Below are 25,623 nucleotides of genomic sequence, written 5' to 3' on the forward strand. Positions count from 1 at the left end.
CTTGTGGGTAAAGTGTGCAACCTCTGCAGAGTGTAAAACTATTCGAATAGCCGTGTCCATGGTCAAGGACAGTTGGGCGGTGCTGCTTAAACTACGTCCATGTGTTTACAAACTAGTGTGTGTGTTGGATAAGTGGGAAGAACTACATGGGTCAAGTCAAGGACTTGACATGATTGAGTTGGGTTGGTGCCCACTCTATTTATGTTGATATCTGTAACCTGTCCTCATGGTTACTTGAATTCTCCTGATGCATTTCTTACACGCTGTTGAACATGTCATTGCACTCAAAACTAGCTTTCCGCAAAAATTTACCCATATCATGCATTGTTGTACCTTGAACCAAAACATGGGTTGCTTGCGAGTACATTCAAAGTACTCATTGGCTTGCCACTGGTTATTTAATTGGCCAGGCATGGAAGAACAGGAGTTCGAAGAAGAGTCCTTTGGAGACGAACATGCGAACTAGGACGTTTCCCAGTCAGAATGCCTGTAGGGTTAAGGCAGATGGCATGGGTTCTACTTATCGACGAAGATTTCCGCTGCTTGTGTTTCATTTGATGTTCAGCCCTTAAGGCTTTATCAATGTAAGACTTGACCATAATGGTCATAATTTGTGTAAGACGGTATGTATGGATGTAAGACTCTTGTTATTCAGGTTCTGTGTGTTCAGTGGAGCATTGATCTCTGGGATCACTGTACACGTGCATTCGGTGATCTCGACTTATGAGTTGGGGTCCCCACAGAGCTGGTATCAGAGCCATCCTGACTGTAGGAAGCCTTAGTTAGCATGGGCGTTAGTTAGCTTGAGACCATATAAACTTCTCTTCTTTTCTAAAGCTTACCCAACCCAAGATATATTTCCCTTATTGACCTCCCCCATTCAACCTTTGTAGATGGCTGCCGTACCCGAAGACTTCCTGACCACCGGATTTCCCGTGCTTCTCGAGGATAGCCTCAAGAAGTTCCAGTTTCACCGAGCCCCCATTTTCGCCTACCATGAGCATTGGGTCAATGACACCGAGACAGAGTATCATGTGGAAGTGATCGTGAAGGCCAATGACTCTCCAACAAGCTGGTTCTTCGAGGGACCCCAGATGGCAACACTGGTTCTTGCCGTCGAGACGGCGACCCTCAAGGCACTCACCCGCCTCCGAGACCTCCTTCCAGAGATGGCAGACGAGTTGGCAACCCGCTTCTTGCCTTATCGGAAGGAAGGTGAGGATGAGAGCAGTGCACCAGCTCCACCATTAGAAGAAGGACTTCTACTCCGATTCCAGACCTACTTCAGCCTTTGTGCCGATAGTTTCGCACAACACTTGGCCTCGGAATCGATGAAGCTCCGAAAGGAACTTCATGAGACCAAGGCACTTCTTCGCCAAGCACAAGAAAAGACGGATAGGATCAAGAAGGAAGGTGCTTCCCCTGGTCAACCCGCAATCGCATATAGAGGCGGAAGACCCCCAAAGGATGGAGAACCACCACAGTGACACCGCATGAGCGCAAAGGAATACCGCAAGCTCTTCGCACCACCGGCAAAGCAACGCCGTGTTGAGCTCCTTCACTCCCCCACCCCTTCAAGTGAAGATGAAAGTCAGGCCACCGATGACGAGGAGGAAGACCCAGAAGAGCCAGACTACGCGACCGAGCATTCCACCACTTAGGCATCATTCGCAACCCGGATATGCCCGTTAGCAACCCCTACGGTAGGATAGGTCATGTACCCCTATGCGAAGTCGAGTCCTTGTAATGGTTCATATGAAACCATGTAGTGTTGTGTTTGCTTTGATGTGTTTGATGGACGTCGTGCTTTCCTTCGGGAACTTGTAAGCGACTACATCACCCATTTGGATTTCAATGAATGTGTTTGGCCTTTTGGACCTTGCATGAAAACAATTGGTGTCGTACCAACCCCCTTACTAGGCATCCCATCTATATTGCTTTTCCCATCTTTCCCAATCATGAGACCTTGACCGCTCCAACAGGATGCCTGTTGTAACTCGTACTGGTACCTCTACCCAGCAGCAAGGAGCCGGAGAAGGAGCTAGTCAGGACCAAACCCAAGGACAAGTTCCACCACTGCCACCACCTCCAAACATGGACATGGCTCAGCTTCTCCAAGCCTTCCGAGAGGAATGCCAAGCCAACACTACAGCCCTCCAGATGATTGCTCAAGCTGTCAACCGCCAGCCGGCGGGAAACGGCAATGGACGTTCCACGTTGGTGGAGTTCAAGAAGCATGCACCACCCACCTTCATCGAGACTGCTGAACCCCTAGATGCAGACGACTGGGTCCGCACCATTGAGGATCTGCTGGAACTAGTCGGATGCACTGAGGACCGTGAGAAGGTGGCATATGCTGCTCACTGTCTCGGGGGAACTGCTAGAGCTTGGTGGGATGGATTCAAGGCCATGCATGCTGAGCGAAACATCACTTGGAATGACTTCAAGGCAGAATTCCGCAAAGCCCACATTCCTTCCGGAATCATGGCCATCAAGAAGCGTGAGTTCCGAGCCCTGAAGCAAGGTAGTAGCACTGTCAAGGAGTACATGCAGAAGTTCAGTGTTCTCTCAAGGTATGCCCCTGAAGATGTCAGCACTGATGCTGCCAAAAGGGAGCGCTTCATGGAAGGCCTTAACCAGACTCTGCAGTACTCACTTGTTGTGTGTGACTGCCCGACCTTTCCTGATCTGGTGAACAAGGCACTCATGCTTGAAGATAAGCGATGTGCTTTGGATGACACCCGTAAGCGCAAGATGATTAGCAAGGGTAGCTCCAGCAACCAGAAGCCTCGCCCGTGGCAGCCAGCCCCAGTCAAGCCAACCTATCAGCAGCCAAGAGCTCCTGCACCCCGCACCAACTATCCACCCCAATAGTATGCCAACCCCAGGCCAGCTTACAACAACCCCAATAACAATGCCGGCAAGAGCAGCAACCCCAACCAAGTCACTTGCTTTGGATGTGGTCAGCCAGGACGCTACTCCAAGAATTGCCCCAACAAGAAGCCCGACGCCCCGCGCCCTAATGCGCAAAACCCAGGACAAGGCCGTGGAATGCCACCAAGGAACCAAGCTCCCCGCAACCCGCCCAACAACGGCAGGGGTCGTGTGAATCATGTCACTGCTGAAGAAGCCCAGGAAGACCAGGACGTTGTGCTGGGTACGTTCCCTGTCAACTCAACACCTGCAACTATCTTGTTTGATTCTGGAGCCACGCATTCATTTGTCACCCAAAAATTTGCATTAAAAAGTGGCATGACCCCTACACCCCTGAATAACCCTATGGTGGTACAAACCCCCGGAGCAGAGATGAGAGCCAAGATAGGACGTAAAGGAGTCGGGATTGTCATTAATGGGGTAGACTTCCAAGCAGACCTTATCATCTTAAGATCGCAAGGCTTGGATGTGATCTTAGGAATGGATTGGCTCATCAAGCACCAAGGCTTGTTAGATTGTGCCAACCGGACCGTCACAGTGACCAATGACCAAGGAGTCGAAGTTAAGTTTGCTCCTAACCCCTCCTCTGCTCAAGGCGCCCAAGTCAACTGTCTGTCAGAAGTTGGATTGGAGCAAGTGCCGGTAGTATGCGAATACCCCGATGTCTTTCCTGATGAGCTACCGGGAATGCCTCCTGACCGAGACATTGAGTTCATCATCGAGCTCATGCCCGGAGCAGGACCCATCTATAAGAAGCCTTATAGAATGGGATCGGAAGAGTTAGCAGAGTTGAAGAAGCAACTAGAAGAGCAGTTGAGGAAAGGATTTATCCGCCCTAGTGCCTCCCCTTAGGGATCACCAGTTCTGTTTGTGGCAAAGAAGGACGGTACCATCCGCTTATGCATTGACTACCGCTCCCTCAATGAAGTTACAATCAAGAACAAGTATCCACTTCCCAAGATTGAAGATCTATTTGATCAACTCAATGGGGCCAAGGTGTTCTCCAAGATCGACCTCAGATCTGGGTATTACCAGCTGAAAATCAGACCCCAAGATATTCCGAAGACGGCATTTGTAACCAGATATGGCCTGTATGAGTGCACGGTCATGTCCTTTGGATTGACCAATGCCCTAGCTTACTTCATGTATCTCATGAATAAGGTCTTCATGGAATATTTGGACAAGTTTGTCGTTGTCTTCATTGATGACATTCTTGTCTTTTTGAAGACGGAAGAAGAGCACGAGCAACACTTGAGGATGGTCCTAGACAAGCTTCGAGAGCACCAACTGTATGCCAAGTTCAGCAAGTGCGAATTTTGGCTGCATGAAGTTGGATTCTTGGGTCATGTTTTGACCGAAGAGGGATTGTCGGTCGATCCCACTAAGATTGAAGCCGTGACTGAATGGCAATCCCCAAGCAATGTGAAGGAAGTCAGAAGCTTCCTCGGACTCGCGGGATATTACCGCAAGTTCGTTGAAGGATTCTCAAGCATTGCCTGACCCATGACTCAACTCTTGAAGAAGGACAAGAAGTTTGAATGGACGCCGAAGTGTGAAGAGAGCTTCGACGAGCTGAAGAAGAGACTGACCACCGCCCCAGTTCTGGCCACACCAGATATACACAAGGAGTTTGTGATATATTGTGATGCGTCAAGAACCGGACTGGGAGGTGTTCTGATGCAAGAAGGCAGAATCGTAGCTTACCTTTCAAGGCAACTATGGCCTCATGAAGAGAACTATGCTACTCATGACCTCGAGTTGGCAGCTGTAGTTCATGCCCTGAAAACATGGCGACATTACCTCCTAGGGAAGCGGTGTGAGATATACAGAGATCACAAAAGTTTGAAGTATATTTTCACTTAGAAGGAATTGAACATGAGGCAAAGAAGATGGCTAAAGTTGATCAAGGATTATGACCTCAGTGTTCAATACCACCCTGGAAAGGCTAATGTGGTAGCAGATGCATTAAGCAGGAAGGTTTGTTCCTTGAATGCTATGCTTAAGGAAAGGCTATCCGCCTTGTATGAAGAACTTGAAAGCTTCGAGTTGGAACTGGTTGCACCAGGATTCTTAGCCAACCTTGAAGTCAAGCCTACCCTGATGGACGATATTAAGGAAGCTCAGAAGGGACACGAGAGTATTGAAGGCATCAAGAGGAAGATCAAGGCAGGCAAGGCCCCAAGATTCTCAGAGGATGAGAAAGGAATTGTGTGGTTTGGGAATCGCATTTGCGTACCCAACAAGATTGAGCTCAAGAATTTGATCTTGCAAGAAGCTCATGACACCCCATATTCCATCCACCCTGGAGGAACCAAGATGTATCAAGACCTGAAGGAAAGATTTTGGTGGTACGGGATGAAAAGGGAGATTGCCACCTATGTTGCAAAGTGTGATGTATGCCAAAGGGTCAAAGCTGAATATCAGCGACCTGCTGGATTGCTCCAACCACTCAAGGTTCCCGAGTGGAAATGGGATAAAGTCAGAATGGATTTCATCACTGGAGTACCTAGGTCAAACAAGGGACATGACTCCATCTGGGTCATAGTCGATCATTTAACTAAAGTAGCCCATTTCATTCCTGTGAAGACTACCTATGATGGCAACCAGCTGGCAACTCTATACATCAACAGAATTGTAAGCCTTCATGGTGCTCCCAAGGAGATCGTGTCAGACCGAGGAACCCAGTTTAGCTCTAGGTTCTGGAAAAAGTTCCAAGAGGCCATGGGGACCAAGTTATCTTTCAGCACTGCTTTCCACCCATAGACCGGAGGTCAGACAGAACGAGTGAATCAGATACTCGAAGACATGCTCCAAGCCTGTGTCTTAGCATATGGAGCTAGGTGGGAAGATTGCCTCCCTTTTGCCGAGTTCTCCTACAACAACAGTTGTCAGTCAAGCCTCCAGATGGCACCATTTGAGGTATTGTACGGTCGGAAGTGCCGCACACCCCTCAATTGGTCAGAAACCGGAGAAGGACTAGTATTTGGGCCCGATATCCTCCGTGAAGCAGAAGAGCAAGTTCAACTAGTCAGAGAGCAACTGAAGACCACTAAGTCCAGACAAAAGAGCTATGCCGACACTCGTCTCCTGCAAGTAGACTTCCAAGTCGGAGACCATGTATACCTGCGAGTAACTCCTCTTAAGGGAACCAAGCGTTTCCACGTTAAGGGAAAGCTCGCACCAAGATTTATCGGCCCCTTCGAGATCACTGCTCGACGTGGAGAAGTGGCTTACCAGTTGGAACTGCCACGTGATCTATCTGATGTGCACAACGTATTCCACGTGTCACAACTCCGGAAGTGTCTCCAAGTTCCAGACAAACCTGATCTTCACAAGGACATCAATCACCAAGCCATTGACCTTCAGCCCAATTTGACCTACCGCGAGAGACCCATCTTCATTTTGGATGAGGCTGAGCGACGCACTCGAAGCCGCACGATCAAGTACCTCAAGGTCCAGTGGAGCAACCACACTGAAGCAGAAGCAACCTGGGAACGTGAAGACTACCTTAGATCTGAGTTTCCGTATCTCTTTAAAGCCTAGTTTAGGAATCTCGGGGACGAGATTCTTGTAAGGGGGGTAGGTCTGTCACACCCTGCATTTTGTAACACTCCATTTGCATTAATAAAGCATGAAAATTTGGACCAACAAAAACTTTTGCATTATTTGGCTTTTTATTTTGGAGTTGGTTTTTCTCTCTATGATTTTCAAGTGCTCTACAAAGTCAACAATTTCACCCTCTATATTTCATCTCCTTGCCCCAAACTTCTGCCCAATGATCATGCCATGTGTATAGTGCAATGTAGTATTTTCTTACAAAAATAATTTGGCCAAAAAGTATTTTCTAAAATTAGATTTCCAAAACCTTTGAATTGAGATTTGCACTGCAGGTACATAACTATTTCCAAAAATAGGTTTGACTCCTATTAGATATAGGATACCCAGAAACCACAAACAGATAATTTTAAAAGTTATTTTCCTATTTTATTTAAAGGCTTTTTCTTAAGGCCAGAAATGGTCTTTAATAGGGAAAAATTATTTTATTGATTCAAAAATATTTGACAAAAATCAGGGAAACTCAGTGGGCATATATTTCCCATATATAAGAGTTTCAACATATGGTCATGATCAAAATATTGGACAAAACCTCCCAAAACCATTTCTACCCATTTCAAGGATTTGAAATATTTCTACAGGAAATATTTTCATAAAAATCCAAGAAAAATCTAGCAAGTCACAAATGCATGTTGTGACCACCTTGCAAAGCCTCAAGTCAATTAAAGTCATTTTGGTTCACCAAAAAGCCCCAAAACCCTCTCTGACCAGAACCAAATTTGAACAAGTTTGTACTACCAACTTTATCTCTTTGACCCCAACTTTTGTGAGCATGTTCACATGGCCTAATGAGGCCACTACACCAAGTAGTGCATCAAGGAGAAGTGTTATGCTCAACTAGATCTACACAAGTCTATTTCTGCTAATTTCTAGGGTTTACCAAAGTTACACAGGCAACTTTTCCCAAATGAGCTCAAATTTGGTGGCACACCCTATTTGTAAGTGTCATTCCATCCTGTTAAGTATCATGGCAATTGGAGTTCATTTGCTTGCCAAAACCTTTATCAAACACCTTTTGCCATTTTTGCAAAAACACCATTTTGACCCCTTCCACTAATCTCCTTGAGCTCAACTTTTTACCACAGCTCCTCCTAGACCTCTTCTACCTCCAGTAGAAATGGTTGCATCTCAGATCAATAATTGAGGGGTGAAACCACCTCTTTTACCTCTCTGGACAGCCCTTGCACCCCTCTTCCTCTCCTCCCTCCTCACTCCAGTGGCCACCCAAGGCATCCAAGGCTTTCCCCACATTCTTTACTCCTTCCTAGAGCTACCAGACATGCTTGTCTGTGCCCACTTTGCCAAAAATATGGCATGTCGGCCATTTGCACGCTCTGGAGCGTGCTACAGTGCGCTCCCGGACTGTAGCCGCCCCCTGCCAACCACCTCCGGCCACCTCGGCTCTCCCCCTCACGCCAGCCGATGCTCCTCGACGTCCGCAGCACGCTACGCCTCTGTCCCCCTCCTCTTTCTCCCTCCTGCTTCCCTTGGTCGCACGCGCGCCGGCCGCCCAAGAGCTCCAATGAGCGGCCTCAAACACGCGGCGTCTCTGACCCCTTCCCGCTCTCTCCCTTAGCTCCCCTCGGCGTAGTCCACGCCCAGGAACACCCAAGACACGGCGCCAGCTCCTCCCGAGCCCTGCAGCGACGAGCGTGAGCTCGCCGGCGCATGGGTCTACTGGACCTCGCCGTTCGCCTATTTAAAGGCCTCCCTGAGCCCTCCTCTCCTCACCACTCGCTCTCTCACTCCCCTAATCATCCCCCTGCACCCCCAGTTCGTCTCCAGAGCTGCCCGAGCTCGAGATCGAGCTTGAGTTCCGCCGCTTCGGCTAGCCGGAGTTCGCGAGGTACAGGCTTCCCCCGCTCCTCCTCTGCCCTGATCTGAAACCGCCTCCTCCCACTGATTATTTCCCCTCTCTTCCCCGCCTCGTTTGCAGCCGGCGTCGGCCGGAACCGTTGACACCCGAAGCTCCTCCGCCGCAAGACCTCGTCGCCGGCGAACCAGGCAACTCTGGTGACGTCCACCTCCTCCACCCGAACGGCGACACGACACTGAGCCCAGCCGTGCCCTCGCCCGACCTCGCCGTGCCCTGCATCATCGCCGGTGAGCTCGCCAGCCGCCTGGACTCAGGGTTAGGGATGACAGGCGGGCCCCGCCTGTCAGCCTCTCCCCTTCATCGCCCCCCTCTCTCTCGCTGACACCTGGGCCCCGCCCGTCAGGTTTAAACCTGGCGCGCGCGCGTGCACCAGTGCGCTGGGCCGTCTCTCTGGCTAGGCCTGCTGCGCTGCGGCTGTTCTGGCCCAGCAGGCACAGTGCTCCTTCCCCTTTTTCATTTTCAGTCACGTTTCCAAAAATTCTACAGGACAGAATATATGTCCAAATGAATTAATTCCAATTCCTAAATTCCTAAAAATATTGCAACCTATTTAATGGTGCAACTTTCACTCGAATCCAACAACCTTTTCTTCACTGTAAATATTTAAATGTGATTTTTAGCATTTAAATAAACCTTTGAAAACCCATCTCTCCTATTCTACTACTCCAAATCCAAAACTAGGAATTTTCCCCTTCTTAGTTTTCAACCTAGTATTTAACAAAAATGAGTTGACATTTTTCTGAGCACTTTGGTTTTTCCGTTTTATTATTGCCTTATTTCCTCGTTATTATTTTACGATGATAGATTGCGTTGCTGATGAAGGAATTGGACCAGAAGACTTTGAAGACCCAGAAGACTTTGTTGAGCCAGGCAAGCAGCCCTTTGACCATGTCTATGAAACCCTTTCTATGCATGTCATATAGCACTTTATTAGTGTTGCTTCGGAATCATGATGAGAGGGTAACCACTTTGGTGGATTGCCTTCGTTACTTCCTCGTTGATACCTGCATTGTGCATCACCCTACCTTCTTATGAGGGTTATGCCGGTGGGAGTAGATAGGATGCTAAGTAGTGCTACGCAAAGGGACGGGTATATGCATGGTGATGGAGACACAGTATTTTCAAAAGACTTTTCGAAAACCCCATCGGGTGCCACTTATGCCTGAGGGAGACAATGAGATGGGTAACCACTTGATGACGAAGTGGTGTACCGAGGCAAGTGTGTGTTGTTTTCGAAAACGGATTAGATTTAAGATTTGTCGACTGCCCCAACCTTACATGCGCAACCACTCTACCCTTATATGGGAAAGGGCATTATTGATTACCTAGGTTGATACTAGCTTGGAGCCCGCATTACTAGTGACGGGGGAGAGTTAGTGCTCTCTCTCGGGACGGGGTCGTGCCAGGTAGGGCGGCCATGACTGTCTTCACAGGGCACCGGACACACCGTTGGTACCCTGTGCTTGTGGTATGTGATGAAAATGGGAGCGAGGCTCCACAATTTTAAGATGTGAAATGTTGGGCACGGGGGTTACTGCCAATCGAGTGGACTCTATGTTAGTGTCGTCTAGGGAAAGATAGTGATCGGGTGCTTACCCCGGGCACTTGAGGTACCGCGGGTCGTGGATGACACGGAAGTTCCCGGATCTTGTGGGTAAAGTGTGCAACCTCTGCAGAGTGTAAAACTATTCGAATAGCCGTGTCCACGGTCAAGGACAGTTGGGTGGTGCTGCTTAAACTACGTCCACGTGTTTACAAACCAGTGTGTGTGTTGGATAAGTGGGAAGAACTACTTGGGTCAAGTCAAGGACTTGACATGATTGAGTTGGGTTGGTGCCCACTCTATTTATGTTGATATCTGTAACCTGTCCTCACGGTTACTTGAATTCTCCTGATGCATTTCTTACACGCTGTTGAACATGTCATTGCACTCAAAACTAGCTTTCCGCAAAAATTTACCCATATCATGCATTGTTGTACCTTGAACCAAAACATGGGTTGCTTGCGAGTACATTCAAAGTACTCATTGGCTTGCCACTGGTTATTTAATTGGCCAGGCATGGAAGAACAGGAGTTCAAAGAAGAGTCCTTTGGAGACGAACATGCGAACTAGGACGTTTCCCAGTCAGAATGCCTGTAGGGTTAAGGCAGATGGCATGGGTTCTACTTATCGACGAAGATTTCCGCTGCTTGTGTTTCATTTGATGTTCAGCCCTTAAGGCTTTATCAATGTAAGACTTGACCATAATGGTCATAATTTGTGTAAGACGGTATGTATGGATGTAAGACTCTTGTTATTCAGCTTCTGTGTGTTCAGTGAGCATTGATCTCTAGGATCACTGTACACGTGCATTCGGTGATCTCGACTTATGAGTTGGGGTCCCCATAGTGATACGATGGTCTTTCTTTGTACAATCCTCCCCCATCTTTATAGTTACCTCTCGAAGATGAATGAAATGATATATACTGGGTATTCTATATGTGCATTTTGGTATAGGAAGACACAGTAAAAGTTTGCAAGGTTCAAATTTTCAATAAAGCTATATGCACTATGTTTTGGAACGGAGGGAGGAGCATATGGCAGTTGCTCACACTCACGTGGAAGATTTGTGTGTCCGGGGAGTGGCTGTTCTGTTAAATGACATGGAAAAACTGACATTGTCAGCTTCTGATCTAACAGTTCTTACGGCGTTCGTCAGGAAACGGATTTTGGCGAATGTTTGTCAGATATGATTTACGGACACATGCATTGCATTGATACATGCCCCCCTCTCTCACGCACACACGCACGCTCACGAGTCATGACTGTCCCGAGTCCTCTCGCACCCACCATCTATCTATAGGTAGACGTCACACACATATGTGCTCTTCACGCCCTACCCTCAGAACTTCTAGAAAATAAAAGGTGTCGTGCACCTTTTACTTTAACTCACACGTCACACACTTATACTATTACTCTTGTGGCGAACGTTCTTTGGGCGTAGTATATTGTACTCTCACGAAGAGAAGCGGTGCACGAACACACTAGTCTCTCACACCCACTCGTGGGTACACGTAGGAGCGCATTTTTTAAGCTAGGAGTGCATTTGTTTACAATGAGGCATCCCGATTGACATTTTGACTTGTCTAGTTTTCAACTTGATGGAGGGTCGGGGACTGGACGTGAATGATACAGTATTGTGCGTCCTCGAGGCGGTGGCACGTTATTGATCGAGTTTGATTTTTACTTGAACTTTAAATGAAAATATTGGTCGCGCGTATTCAATTTAATAACGGCTGGTACAACAAAATCACTCCACTATATATATAAGAAGGAATCTCGGCGCTTGCTTTACTAGGGTTCCTCTCTTTCACTCTCTCATGCTCTCCAGATCTAAGCGAGACATAGGTGGCCAGACTCTTTCTACTCATGGCTGGTCACAAATCCGGCCGGACCACCTCAACCGGGGCAGGGGTGTAGGTGCATCATTCACGTGGTCATCGGCGGTGAGGGTGGAGACCAACATCTGCCCGCGCGTCCCGATCGGCGGTTGTGCCATTCTCTCTGAGACAACACCAGCTCAGGAGGGCCTCCGAACCCTTCTTCCACCCTGCGGTATTGTGGCCAAGATGCGGCCTCCCGATGCCGTCTTTGCCACATGCTGACGATCCTCAGGTATATATTCCTTCGAAGCCTGCCTTCCTCTACTGCCCCATCTCCCCACGTGGCTGCGTGTGGATCTTTTTCTACTTCCGCCGGCTGTTCCAAAGCCACCTAGACTTTTACTATTATCAGAGGTAAAGCTAGTTCATACAATCGAATCTAAGAGTTGGTTCAAATAGGGAAGAAAGTGGGAAAGCTGTAGCATGAATCTAGGACATGGTTCTAAGAGGAAACGGGGGAAAGTAGTAGATAATGGCTACCAAACCGGTCTCTTGGACGAAAAGGTGAAGAAAGTGTAGTGGATGGCGAAGGCTGGGGGGAAGTCGACATGTCTCTTGGTCGAAAAAGGAAAGAAAGTGAGGGGTGTTGGGGGAAACGCAAATGAGAACGAGCAAGTCTAGATTTCCTGTGCTCACATAGGAAAATGTCTGCGTGGAGATAAAAAATGGGACAAATGCAGACATGTTGCCTGAGTGTATGCCGCTCTCGGCAACCACATCTGCCGCACCAATTTATGCCCCTGCTGTCCTTACGCCCATATCGCTACCGTGTCGGTGTACAAAAAGAGGGGTACACTTTTTGTACCCCTATAACTGTGCACGGGCAGTCTGAGCCACGGGCACCACCACACCGAGCAAGGCAAGGGAGGTGAGCCAGGGTAAGACCGAAGCTCGAGAGAACTAGAACAACGCCAAGGCCTAGACCACGAAGAGCAAAGGGGACGAAGTGGACTCCCCCGGCAAGATCCTTGCCGGGAGACAGTTCTAGCAGCCCCGGCAAGACCCTTGCCGCGGCGACTCGTCCCGCGCCTACGGAGCAAACCACGCTTGAATCCACTGCCCCCAAAGGGCAAGGATTCGGGAGACATCCCCGTGACGGCATGCAGATCTTTGTAAAGACATTCAAGATCGGATATGCACTAAGGAGACGACAACCCTTGGCGGGATCCCAGCCGAGGAAGACCACAAGACCCCCGGCAAGCGCCTTGCCGGGAATGACAGCAGGCGCCTCGGCAAGACCCTTGCCGGGGCCCCGGCAAGACCCTTGCCGGGGCCCCGGCAAGGCCCTTCCCGAGGACACCCGCGGGGCCACCATCATGCCCACGCCGACTAAACCTCCACCACCGCATGCATGCAGCGGCCGACCCAACCAGCTGGGCAGGCACCTGCGTGCCGGCACGCAGATCTTCATGAAGACCCACCACTATGTCACCTCAGCTGCCTACCTACCTACGTGGCATCGCAGGCGTCGCTGGCCAGGGTGCGTGTCGACACAAGAAGGAGCGGCGACGGACGAGACAGGTTTCTCCCCCGTCCCCGATAAAGCAAGGACACCTAAGCAAGACGCATTAAATGCGCCTTGTCATGTAATGCGAGGGATAACCTCGCATCACTGTACCCTTTCCACCTCCTGTGTGCCACTGTGGCAACCCCTTTTTCTATAAAAGGAGGCCCGAGGCAACCAGAGGAGGGATTTGACTTTTTGGAGCTCCTCACGCCCCATAGCTAGCTCAAGAACACAAATATACAATCCACCAAAGCAGGAGTAGGGTTTTATGCATCCTTGCGGCCCGAACTTGGATAAATGAACCATGTGCTACCTGTTAGATCTGCTCTTCTCACGACCCCGCGCCCGCCAACCACAGTAGGGATTCTTGTGATCCCATAGGTGTCGTTCCCACCGACATCTCTGGCGCGCTAGGTAGGGGGCGCAGTTGTGAGAATCGGCTCTAGCAATCAGCCCATCACTCCTTCGTCTTCGTGGCTCTTGGAGAGGGAAGGAGGCCGGAAGATCAGTGCTCGAGCGACTACAAACAGAAGCTAAGTCACATTGAACCCTTATTTGTTCTATCCTTTTTATATGAGGTTATTCCCCCCGGAGATGTCACGCCTTTGTGTGAGAAACCTGCACGCCAGGGGGCTCTCCCACGATCGGCAACGCCCTTGCCCTGTTTCTAGTCCGCTCAACAGCTCAAGCGGCTGCGTCGGGAATGGCAGAGTAGCCTTCCACGATCAACAACGCCCTCGATTCTGACTCGAGTCAAGCTCGATAGTTCGAGCGACCGCGTTCAGAATGGAAAGGTGGCTCGTTCGGCAACACGCGTACCCAGCGGGCCCATGGGGATCCATCCCCAAAACGCCGCTAGGGGCTTCCGTGCCGGCGAGCCTACCCAATCGACGTAGGGCGCGCATGCAAAGAGGAATTGTACGGGGAAATAACGTGCATGAAACTAAAATTACTACAGAGTTATATTACATCACATCATTACTGCGGTTCTAACTAAAGATGAAATTTGTCTTGGTCGTGAACCTGCAACGGCGGTGAAGAACGGGATGCCTAATCCTGGCGCTGGCCTTCCACCCTCTTGATTTCGTCGATGCTGCTGATGACAGGCTTGATGCGCTCCTTGAGCACCGTGAGGTCAATACCGTCCGGCAAGCTATCCATCGCGGCACCAAAGTTGAGGTCGGGGTTCCAGTACGCAATCTTGGTGAGGACCTTCGTCATGACCCCCCGGCAAAGTCGTCGGGCTTCCTCGGCCAACATGGCCGCTCGGTTGGAGTGAAGATAAGCCAAGGCTCCAAGGACGCCCTCTAAGAACAGGGTCAGCTTGGTGTTGACGGTCCCGCTGCGCTCAGGGGCGTACCTCATGTTTGGCATCCCGATGGTGGCCAACTGCGAGGTGACCCTGCCGGCGACGTCCTCCAGATAGATGATCCATCTATTCTCGCCAGCCACATAATCCTAGTGGGAGGCGGCCTCGTTCGCCCGCAGCTGCTTCTCCTCCTCCAGACTCCTGGTCAAGGTCTCCTCCCGAGCCCTGCTCTCCGACAACATCTTCTCGAGATCCTCCAGCTTCAGCTTGAGATCTCTGACGGAGTTTTGCGCTTCGGAGAGCTCCCCCGCCCTTCTGATGACCGCTCCTTGCGCGTCCACCAAGGCGCTGTTGAGCGTGCTCTTCTCGTTGGACAGCTTGAGGGCCTGCTCCTTCAGCTCGTCCTGAGCCACCTCCAACTCCCTTACTTTTCCGGCATGGGCCAGAGCCTGGGCATCGAGTGCCTCCTTGTGCCTCTGCTCCAGCTCGCCAGTCCGCCGCGCGACAAGGGACTCGAGCTCCTCATCCTTGCCACGGAGCGCCGCGGCGAGATTCTCCTCACGCACGGTGAGGTCCTGTTCCTAGGAATCCAGTGTGGCTTGATGCTGGTTCCGGACGGCCTCGGCCGCGGCCGCCAAGTTCACCGCCTTTTCCTGGGCCTTCTCGATGTCAGCCATCCTCATGGTGAGCTCGACATTGCGCTTGGCCAATTCCTCCTGAAAGGCCCTCTGCTCCTCGCGAGTCTGGTGGAACCAAGTCTGCGTCTCAGCAACGCGCGCCTTGAAATCCACCTCCGCCTGGTCCACCGTTGCCATCCTGGACTTAAACTTGTCCAGACGGACACGGTAGAGCGCCTGGAGTTTTCGGAAGTTGGCCCCCATAGCGCAGAAAAGCTGCTCTTCTGGAGAACCATCACCGCTAACGCCTGGCTCATCGACAACCTCGAGCCCGGTGGCGGCAAGCACCTCGCCGTCAAAGGCTTCCCCTTCGGCGGGCGCCCGAGAACTTGATGCCCCTGAGAGATGGACGAAAAGATCGTCGCCCACCTTCAGATATCTGCCGGGGCCCGAGGTTGAGGAGGAGGGAGACTGATCATCAACCACCTCTTCCTCGGCAGTGGCCTTGCCGGCTTCCCCGGCAGGCCCACCGTTGGCGCCCTCGGCAGAAGCCTCGCCGGTTGCCTTGGCGGCCCCCGCAGTGGTGTCCTCGGCAGCATCCTTGGCGGCCTCATCAGTGGCGACCTCGTCAGCATCCCTGGCAGCCTCCTCAGCAATGTTCCCAACAAAAGTATCCACGTCCTCCATACCCATTGAAGGAGGGCCTGGGTAGTAATGGGAGCATTGAAGCCAAGAAAAAGAATAAGGGAAAAACAGAGACGGAGGACAGGCGACTCACCAGTGCCAGGCTGTGAAGCAAAAGTCCCCTCCCCGCCAGCATCCGGCGTCGTGGCAGAGTCACCAGCGCCCAAGTTCCCCTCTTCCTCCATGGGTGTGGGCTCCATGCTTGATGCCCTTGCCGGGGACGCCCCTCACGGCGGCGTAGTCAATGGGGGTGGTGTGTTGGGGGTAGCCCTCTGCGGCTCCTCCTGCTGCCACTCCCCTCCTGCAAACCCGACAAGGTCAACACGATAGCATCGAACGCCTACCACATGTCGAATAAGAGGAGGGTGACGAACTTACGCTGGGGGCTGTGCCTGTTGGAAATATGCCCTAGAGGCAATAATATAAGTATTATTTTTATATTTGTTTGTTCATGATAATTGTCTTTATTCATGCTATAACTGTATTATCCGGAAATCATAATACACGTGTGAATACATAGACCATAATATGTCCCTAGTAAGCCTCTAGTTGACTAGCTCGTTGATCAACAGATAGTCATGGTTTCCTGGCTATGGACATTGGATGTCATTGATAACGGGATCACATCATTAGGAGAATGATGTGATGGACAAGACCTAATCCTAAGCATAGCACAAGATCGTGTAGTTCGTTTGCTAGAGCTTTTCCAATGTCAAGTATCTTTTCCTTTGACCATGAGATCGTGTAACTCCCGGATACCGTAAGAGTGCTTTGGGTGTATCAAACGTCACAACGTAACTGGGTGACTATAAAGGTGCACTACAGGTATTTCCGAAAGTGTCTGTTGGGTTGACACGGATCGAGACTGGGATTTGTCACTCCATATAACGAAGAGGTATCACTGGGCCCACTCGGTAATGCATCATCATTATGAGCTCAAGGTGACCAAGTGGTTGATCATGGGATCATGCATTATGGTACGAGTAAAGTGACTTGCCGGTAACGAGACTGAACAAGGTATTGGGATACCAACGATCGAGTCTCGGGCAAGTAACATACCGATTGACAAAGGGAATTGTATACGGGGTTGATTAAATCCTCGACATCGTGGTTCATCCGATGAGATCATCGTGGAGCATGTGGGAGCCAACATGGGTATCCAGATCCCGCTGTTGGTTATTGACCGGAGAGTCGTCCCGGTCATGTCTGCATGTCTCCCGAACCCGTAGGGTCTACACACTTAAGGTTCGGTGACGCTAGGGTTATGAAGATATGTATATGCAGTAACCCGAATGTTGTTCGGAGTCCCGGATGAGATCCCGGACGTCACGAGGAGTTCCGGAATGGTCTGGAGGTAAAGAATTATATATAGGAAGTGCAGTATCGGCCATCGGGACAAGTTTCGGGGTTATCGGTATTGTACCGGGACCACCGGAAGGGTCCCGGGGGTCCACCGGGTGGGGCCACCTGTCCCGGGGGGCCACATGGGCTGTAGGGGGTGCGCCTTGGCCTAGATGGGCCAAGGGAACCAGCCCCAAAAGCCCATGCGCCTAGGGTTCCACTTAAGGGAAGAGTCCCAATGGTGGAAGGCACCTCTAGGTGCCTTGGGGGGGAGGGAAACCTCCCCTTGGCCGCCGCACCTAGGAGATTGGATCTCCTAGGCTGGCGCACCCCCCCCCCTTGGCCCTCCTATATATAGTGGGGGAGAGGAGGGACTTGACACACCAGCCCCTGGCGCCTCCCTCTCTCCCCATTACGTCTCTCTCTCGTAGTATAGGCGAAGCCCTGCTACTGTGACGCCCTGCATCCACCACCACGCCGTCGTGCTGCTGGATCTTCATCAACCTCTCCTTCCCCCTTGCTGGATCAAGAAGGAGGAGACGTCTCCCGTCCCGTACGTGTGTTGAACGCGGAGGCACCGTCCGTTCGGTGCTAGGATCTCCGGTGATTTGATTCACGTCGTGTTCGACTACATCATCCCCGTTCTTTGAACGCTTCCGCTTGCGATCTACAAAGGTATGTAGATGCATCCGATCACTCGTTGCTAGATGAACTTCTAGATGGATCTTGGTGAAACGAGTAGGAAAATTTTTGTTTTCTGCAACGTTCCCCAACAGTGGCATCATGAGCTAGGTCTATGCGTAGTTCTCTTGCGCGAGTAGAACACAATTTGTTGTGGGCGTTGATGTTGTCAACTTTCTTGCCGTTACTAGTCTTATCTTGCTTCAACGGAATTGTGGGATGAAGCGGCCCGGACCAACCTTACACGTATGCTTACGTGAGACCGGTTCCACCGACAAACATGCACAAGTTGCATAAGGTGGCTGGCGGGTGTCTGTCTCTCCTACTTTAGTTGGAGCTGATTCGATGAACAGGGTCCTTATGAAGGGTAAATAGAAGTTGACAAATCACGTTGTGGCTTTCACGTAGGTAAGAAAACGTTCTTGTTAGAACCCTACTTCAGCCACGTAAAACCTGCAACAACAATTAGAGGACGTCTAACTTGTTTTTGCAGCAAGTGCTTTGTGATATGATATGGCCAAAGTTGTGATGAATGATGAATGATCTATATGTGATGTATGATATGTTCATGCTATTGTACAAGGAATCCCAACTTACATGTCGATGAGTATGACGGTGACAGGATGATCATGGAGCCCCAAGATGGAGATCAAAGGAGCTATGTGATATTGGCCATATCATGTCACTATTATTATTTGATTGCATGTGATGTTTATCATGTTTTGCATCTTGTTTACTTAGAACGACGGTAGTAAATAAGATGATCCCTTACAACAATTTCAAGAAGTGTTCTCCCCTAACTATGCACCGTTGCTACAGTTCGTCGTTTCGAAGCACCACGTGTTAATCGGGTGTGATAGATCCTTACGTACAACGGGTGTAAGACAGTTTTACACATGCAAAAACACTTAGGGTTAACTTGACGAGCCTAGCATGTACAGACATGGCCTCGGAACACAGAGACCGAAAGGTCGAACACGAGTCGTATGGAAGATACGATCAACATGAAGATGTTCACCGGCGATGACTAGTCCGTCTCACGTGTTAATCGGACATGGCCTAGTCGACTCGGATCGTGTAACACTTAGATGACTAGAGGGATGTCTAATCTAAGTGGGAGTTCATTAATAATTTGATTAGATGAACTTAATTATCATGAACTTAGTCTAAAATCTTTACAATATGTCTTGTAGATCAAATGGCCAACGTTGTATTCAATTTCAACGCGTTCCTAGAGAAAACCAAGCTGAAAGACGATGGCAGCAACTATACGGACTGGGTCCGGAACCTGAGGATCATCCTCATAGCTGCCAAGAAAGATTATGTCCTACAAGAACCGCTAGGTGATCCACCCGTCCCACAGAACCAAGACGCTATGAACGCTTGGCAGACACGTACTGATGACTACTCCCTCGTTCAGTGCGGCATGCTTTACAGCTTAGAGCCGGGGCTCCAAAAGCGTTTTGAGAGACATGGAGCATATGAGATGTTCGAAGAGCTAAAAATGGTTTTTCAAGCTCATGCCTGGATCGAGAGATATGAAGTCTCCGATAAGTTCTTCAGCTGTAAGATGGAGGAAAATAGTTCTGTCAGTGAGCACATACTCACTATGTCTGGGTTACATAACCGCTTGACTCAGCTGGGAGTTAATCTCCCGGATGACGCGGTCATTGACAGAATCCTCCAGTCGCTTCCACCAAGCTACAAGAGCTTTGTGATGAACTTCAATATGTAGGGGATGGTAAAGACCATTCCTGAAGTATTTGCTATGCTGAAATCAGCAGAGGTAGAAGTCAAGAAGGAACATCAAGTGTTGATGATGAATAAAACCACTAAGTTCAAGAAGGGCAAGGGTAAAAAGAACTTCAAGAAGGACGACAAGGAAGTTGCTGCGCCTGGCAAGCAAGCTGTCGGGAAGAAGTCAAAGAATGGACCCAAGCCTGAGACAGAGTGCTTTTATTGCAAAGGGAAGGGTCACTGGAAGCGGAACTGCCCCAAATACTTAGCGGACAAGAAGGCCAGCAACACCAAAGGTATATTTGATATACATGTAATTGATGTGTACCTTACCAGTACTCGTAGTAACTCCTGGGTATTTGATACCGGTGCCGTTGCTCATATTTGTAACTCACAGCAGGAGCTGCAGAATAAACGGAAACTGGCGAAGGACGAGGTGACGATGCGCGTCGGGAATGGTTCCAAGGTCGATGTGATCGCCGTCGGCACGCTACCTCTACATTTACCTACGGGATTAGTTATAAACCTCAATAATTGTTATTTAGTGCCATGTTTGAGCATGAACATTGTATCAGGATCTCGTTTAATATGAGATGGCTACTCATTTAAATCCGAGAATAATGGTTGTTCTATTTATATGAGAGATATGTTTTATGGTCATGCTCCGATAGTCAATGGTTTATTCTTAATGAATCTCGAGCGTATTACTACACATGTTCATAGTGTGAGTACCAAAAGATGTAAGGTTGATAATGATAGTCCCACATACTTGTGGCACTGCCGCCTTGGTCACATAGGTGTCAAACGCATGAAGAAGCTCCATGCAGATGGACTTTTAGAGTCTCTTGATTATGAATCATTTGACACGTGCGAACCATGCCTCATGGGAAAAATGACCAAGACTCCGTTCTCAGGAACAATGGAGCGAGCAACCAACTTATTGGAAATCATACATACTGATGTGTGCGGTCCAATGAGTGTTGAGGCTCGCGGTGGCTATCGTTATGTTCTCACCCTCACTGATGACTTGAGTAGATATGGGTATGTCTACTTAATGAAATACAAGTCTGAAACCTTTGAAAAGTTCAAGGAATTTCAGAGTGAGGTTGAAAATCAACGTGACAGGAAAATCAAGTTTCTACGATCAGATCGTGGAGGAGAATACTTGAGTCACGAATTTGGCACACACTTAAGAAAATGTGGAATAGTTTCACAACTCACGCCGCCTGGAACACCTCAGCGTAACGGTGTGTCCGAACGTCGTAATCGCACTCTATTAGATATGGTGCGATCTATGATGTCTCTTACCGATTTACCGCTATCTTTTTGGGGCTATGCTTTAGAGACTGCCGCATTCACTTTAAATAGGGCTCCGTCAAAATCCGTTGAGACGACACCGTATGAATTATGGTTTGGGAAGAAACCTAAGCTGTCGTTTCTAAAAGTTTGGGGATGCGATGCTTATGTCAAGAAACTTCAACCTGAAAAGCTCGAACCCAAGTCAGAAAAATGCGTCTTCATAGGATACCCTAAAGAAACTGCTGGGTATACATTCTACCTAAGATCCGAAGGCAAGATCTTTATTGCCAGGAATGGATCCTTTCTAGAGAAAGAGTTTCTCTCGAAAGAAGTAAGTGGGAGGAAAGTAGAACTTGATGAAGTATTGCCTCTTGAACCGGTAAATGGCGCAACTCAAGAAAATGTTCCTGAGGTGCCTGCACCGACTAGAGAGGAAGTTGTTCATGATGATCAAGATACTTCTGATCAAGCTCCTACTGAAATTCGAAGGTCCACAAGAACACGTTCTGCACCAGAGTGGTACGGCAACCCTGTCTTGGAAATCATGTTGTTAGACAACGGTGAACCTTCGAACTATGAAGAAGCAATGGCGGGACCGGATTCCGACAAATGGCTAGAAGCCATGAAATCCGAGATAGGATCCATGTATGAAAACGAAGTATGGACTTTGACTGACTTGCCCGTTGAACGGCGAGCCATAGAAAATAAATGGATTTTTAAGAAGAAGACAGACGCGGATGGTAATGTGACCATCTATAAAGCTCGGCTTGTCTCTAAGGGTTATCGACAAGTTCAAGGGGTTGACTACGATGAGACTTTCTCACCGGTAGCGAAGCTAAAGTCCGTCCGAATCATGTTAGCAATTGCCGCATTCTACGATTATGAGATATGGCAAATGGACGTCAAAACGGCATTCCTTAATGGTTTCCTTAAGGAAGAATTGTATATGATGCAGCCAGAAGGTTTTGTCGATCCTAAGAATGCTAACAAGGTGTGCAAGCTCCAACGCTCGATTTATGGGCTGGTGCAAGCATCTCGGAGTTGGAACATTCGCTTTGATGAGATGATCAAAGCGTTTGGGTTTACGCAGACTTATGGAGAAGCCTGCGTTTACAAGAAAGTGAGTGGGAGCTCTGTAGCATTTCTCATACTATATGTAGATGACATACTTTTGATGGGAAATGATATAGAACTCTTGGACAACATCAAGGCCTACTTGAATAAGAGTTTTTCAATGAAGGACCTTGGAGAAGCTGCTTATATATTAGGCATCGAGATCTATAGAGATAGATCAAGACGCCTCATAGGTCTTTCACAAAGCACATACCTTGATAAGATTTTGAAGAAGTTCAAAATGGATCAGTCCAAGAAAGGGTTCTTGCCTGTTTTGCAAGGTGTGAGATTGAGCTCGGCTCAATGCCCGACCACGGCAGAAGATATAGAAGAGATGAGTGTCATCCCCTATGCCTCAGCCATAGGTTCTATTATGTATGCCGTGCTGTGTACCAGACCTGATGTAAACCTTGCCGTAAGTTTGGTAGGAAGGTACCAAAGTAATCCCGGCAAGGAACACTGGACAGCGGTCAAGAATATCCTGAAGTACCTGAAAAGGACTAAGGAAATGTTTCTCGTTTATGGAGGTGACGAAGAGCTCGTCGTAAAGGGTTACGTCGACGCTAGCTTCGACACAGATCTGGATGACTCTAAGTCACAAACCGGATACGTGTATATGTTGAATGGTGGAGCAGTGAGCTGGTGCAGCTGCAAACAGAGCATCGTGGCGGGATCTACATGTGAAGCGGAGTACATGGCAGCCTCGGAGGCAGCACATGAAGCAATATGGGAGAAGGAGTTCATCGCTGACCTAGGAGTCATACCCAATGCGTCGGGGCCAATCAAACTCTTTTGTGACAACACTGGAGCTATTGCACTTGCCAAGGAGCCCAGGTTTCACAAGAAGACAAGGCACATCAAGCGTCGCTTCAACTCCATTCGTGAAAATGTTCAAGATGGAGACATAGAGATTTGTAAAGTACATACGGACCTGAATATAGCAGATCCGTTGACTAAACCTCTCCCTAGGGCAAAACATGATCAACACCAGAATTCATGGGTGTTCGATTCATCACAATGTAACTAGATTATTGACTCTAGTGCAAGTGGGAGACTGTTGGAAATATGCCCTAGAGGCAATAATAAAAGTATTATTATTATATTTCTTTGTTCATGATAATTGTCTTTATTCATGCTATAACTGTATTATCCGGAAATCGTAATACACGTGTGAATACATAGACCATAATATGTCCCTAGTAAGCCTCTAGTTGACTAGCTCGTTGATCAACAGATAGTCATGGTTTCCTGGCTATGGACATTGGATGTCATTGATAACGGGATCACATCATTAGGAGAATGATGTGATGGACAAGACCTAATCCTAAGCATAGCACAAGATCGTGTAGTTCGTTTGCTAGAGCTTTTCCAATGTCAAGTATCTTTTCCTTTGACCATGAGATCGTGTAACTCCCGAATACCGTAAGAGTGCTTTGGGTGTATCAAACGTCATAACGTAACTGGGTGACTATAAAGGTGCACTACAGGTATTTCCGAAAGTGTCTGTTGGGTTGACACGGATCGAGACTGGGATTTGTCACTCCATATAACGGAGAGGTATCACTGGGCCCACTCAGTAATGCATCATCATTATGAGCTCAAGGTGACCAAGTGGTTGATCACGGGATCATGCATTACGGTACGAGTAAAGTGACTTGCCGGTAACGAGACTGAACAAGGTATTGGGATACCAACGATCGAGTCTCGGGCAAGTAACATACCGATTGACAAAGGGAATTGTATACGGGGTTGATTAAATCCTCGACATCGTGGTTCATCCGATGAGATCATCGTGGATCATGTGGGAGCCAACATGGGTATCCAGATCCCGCTGTTGGTTATTGACCGGAGAGTCGTCCCGGTCATGTCTGCATGTCTCCCGAACCCGTAGGGTCTACACACTTAAGGTTCGGTGACGCTAGGGTTATGAAGATATGTATATGCAGTAACCCGAATGTTGTTCGGAGTCCCGGATGAGATCCCGGACGTCACGAGGAGTTCCGGAATGGTCCGGAGGTAAAGAATTATATATAGGAAGTGCAGTATCGGCCATCGGGACAAGTTTCGGGGTTATCGGTATTGTACCGGGACCACCGGAAGGGTCCCGGGGGTCCACCGGGTGGGGCCACCTGTCCCGGGGGGCCACATGGGCTGTAGGGGGTGCGCCTTGGCCTAGATGGGCCAAGGGCACCAGCCCCAAAAGCCCATGCGCCTAGGGTTCCACTTAAGGGAAGAGTCCCAATGGTGGAAGGCACCTCTAGGTGCCTTGGGGGGGGGAGGGAAACCTCCCCTTGGCCGCCGCACCTAGGAGATTGGATCTCCTAGGCTGGCGCACCACCCCCCCTTGGCCCTCCTATATATAGTGGGGGAGAGGAGGGACTTGACACACCAGCCCCTGGCGCCTCCCTCTCTCCCCGTTACGTCTCTCTCTCGTAGTATAGGCGAAGCCCTGCTACTGTGACGCCCTGCATCCACCACCATGCCGTCGTGCTGCTGGATCTTCATCAACCTCTCCTTCCCCCTTGCTGGATCAAGAAGGAGGAGACGTCTCCCGTCCCGTACGTGTGTTGAACGCGGAGGCACCGTCCGTTCGGTGCTAGGATCTCCGGTGATTTGATTCACGTCGTGTTCGACTACATCATCCCCGTTCTTTGAACGCTTCCGCTCGCGATCTACAAAGGTATGTAGATGCATCCGATCACTCGTTGCTAGATGAACTTCTAGATGGATCTTGGTGAAACGAGTAGGAAAATTTTTGTTTTCTGCAACGTTCCCCAACAGTGCCGGGGGCTGCTGTCCGGGCTGCTCAACACCACCAGTGGCGTCTTTGAAGCCCCAGCTGGGGGCTGACTGCTCGCCGAGGCCTTCGCCCTCTTCACCCTCTGGGCCAACGTCTCTGCATCCCTGCAAAATCAAAAATGGATCAAGATGAGTGACTTAATTCAGAGGAATGGAAATGGCAGTAAGGAACAGAGTACTTACTCGTCATCCACCTCCTCCTCTTCCACCACTTTCCTTTTCCTCTTCGGGCTAAGAGGCCCGAGATCAAAAGTGACCTCCGCGTCAACATCCGAGTCGACATCTGCCGGAGGAGGCGAAGACGTCGGGGTTTGTGCGTGCCCAGATGAGGAAGGGGTTGTTGTCTTCTTCTTCTCAGCGGCCTTCGTCAGCCTCTTGGCTGCCGTGGCCCTCGTGTGACGCCCAGACCCCTCCAGGGTCAATTGAGGCCGCGTAGCCCTGCCGGGCCAGACCGGCTCGCCGGAGCCAGCCCGCCGCAGGATTCGCCCTCTTATCCTAGTTGGCGTGGAGCCCGCCGCCACGTCCTCCTCCGACGACGACTCGTCGGCCGCATCTTCGACGAGCGGAGCTCCAGTGTCAGCGCCGCTGACCTCCCCGGAGGCCTCCGCCACCGGGTGAGCTCCTCTTCCTCCACAGCCGTTGCGGCCTTGTCCTCCACACCCTCGGCGCTGCCGGCCTCCATGGCAAG

At 49.6% G+C, this 25,623-nt stretch overlaps 1 protein-coding gene across 1 annotated transcript; it reads left to right on the forward strand.

The window, feature by feature from the left end:
• Window positions 1-2,094: 2,094 nt before the first annotated feature.
• LOC147965114 (uncharacterized) lies at window positions 2,095-2,874 on the forward strand. The gene has a single exon (XM_087530296.1). It carries the CDS (start codon window positions 2,095-2,097, stop codon window positions 2,872-2,874), a length of 780 nt encoding a protein of 259 aa, XP_087386422.1.
• The last annotated feature ends 22,749 nt before the right edge of the window (window positions 2,875-25,623 follow it).

This window comes from Triticum urartu, chromosome 6A (genome assembly GCF_056163025.1).
Source record: "Triticum urartu cultivar PI428250 chromosome 6A, HENAU_Tu73, whole genome shotgun sequence".
NCBI lineage: Eukaryota > Viridiplantae > Streptophyta > Magnoliopsida > Poales > Poaceae > Triticum > Triticum urartu.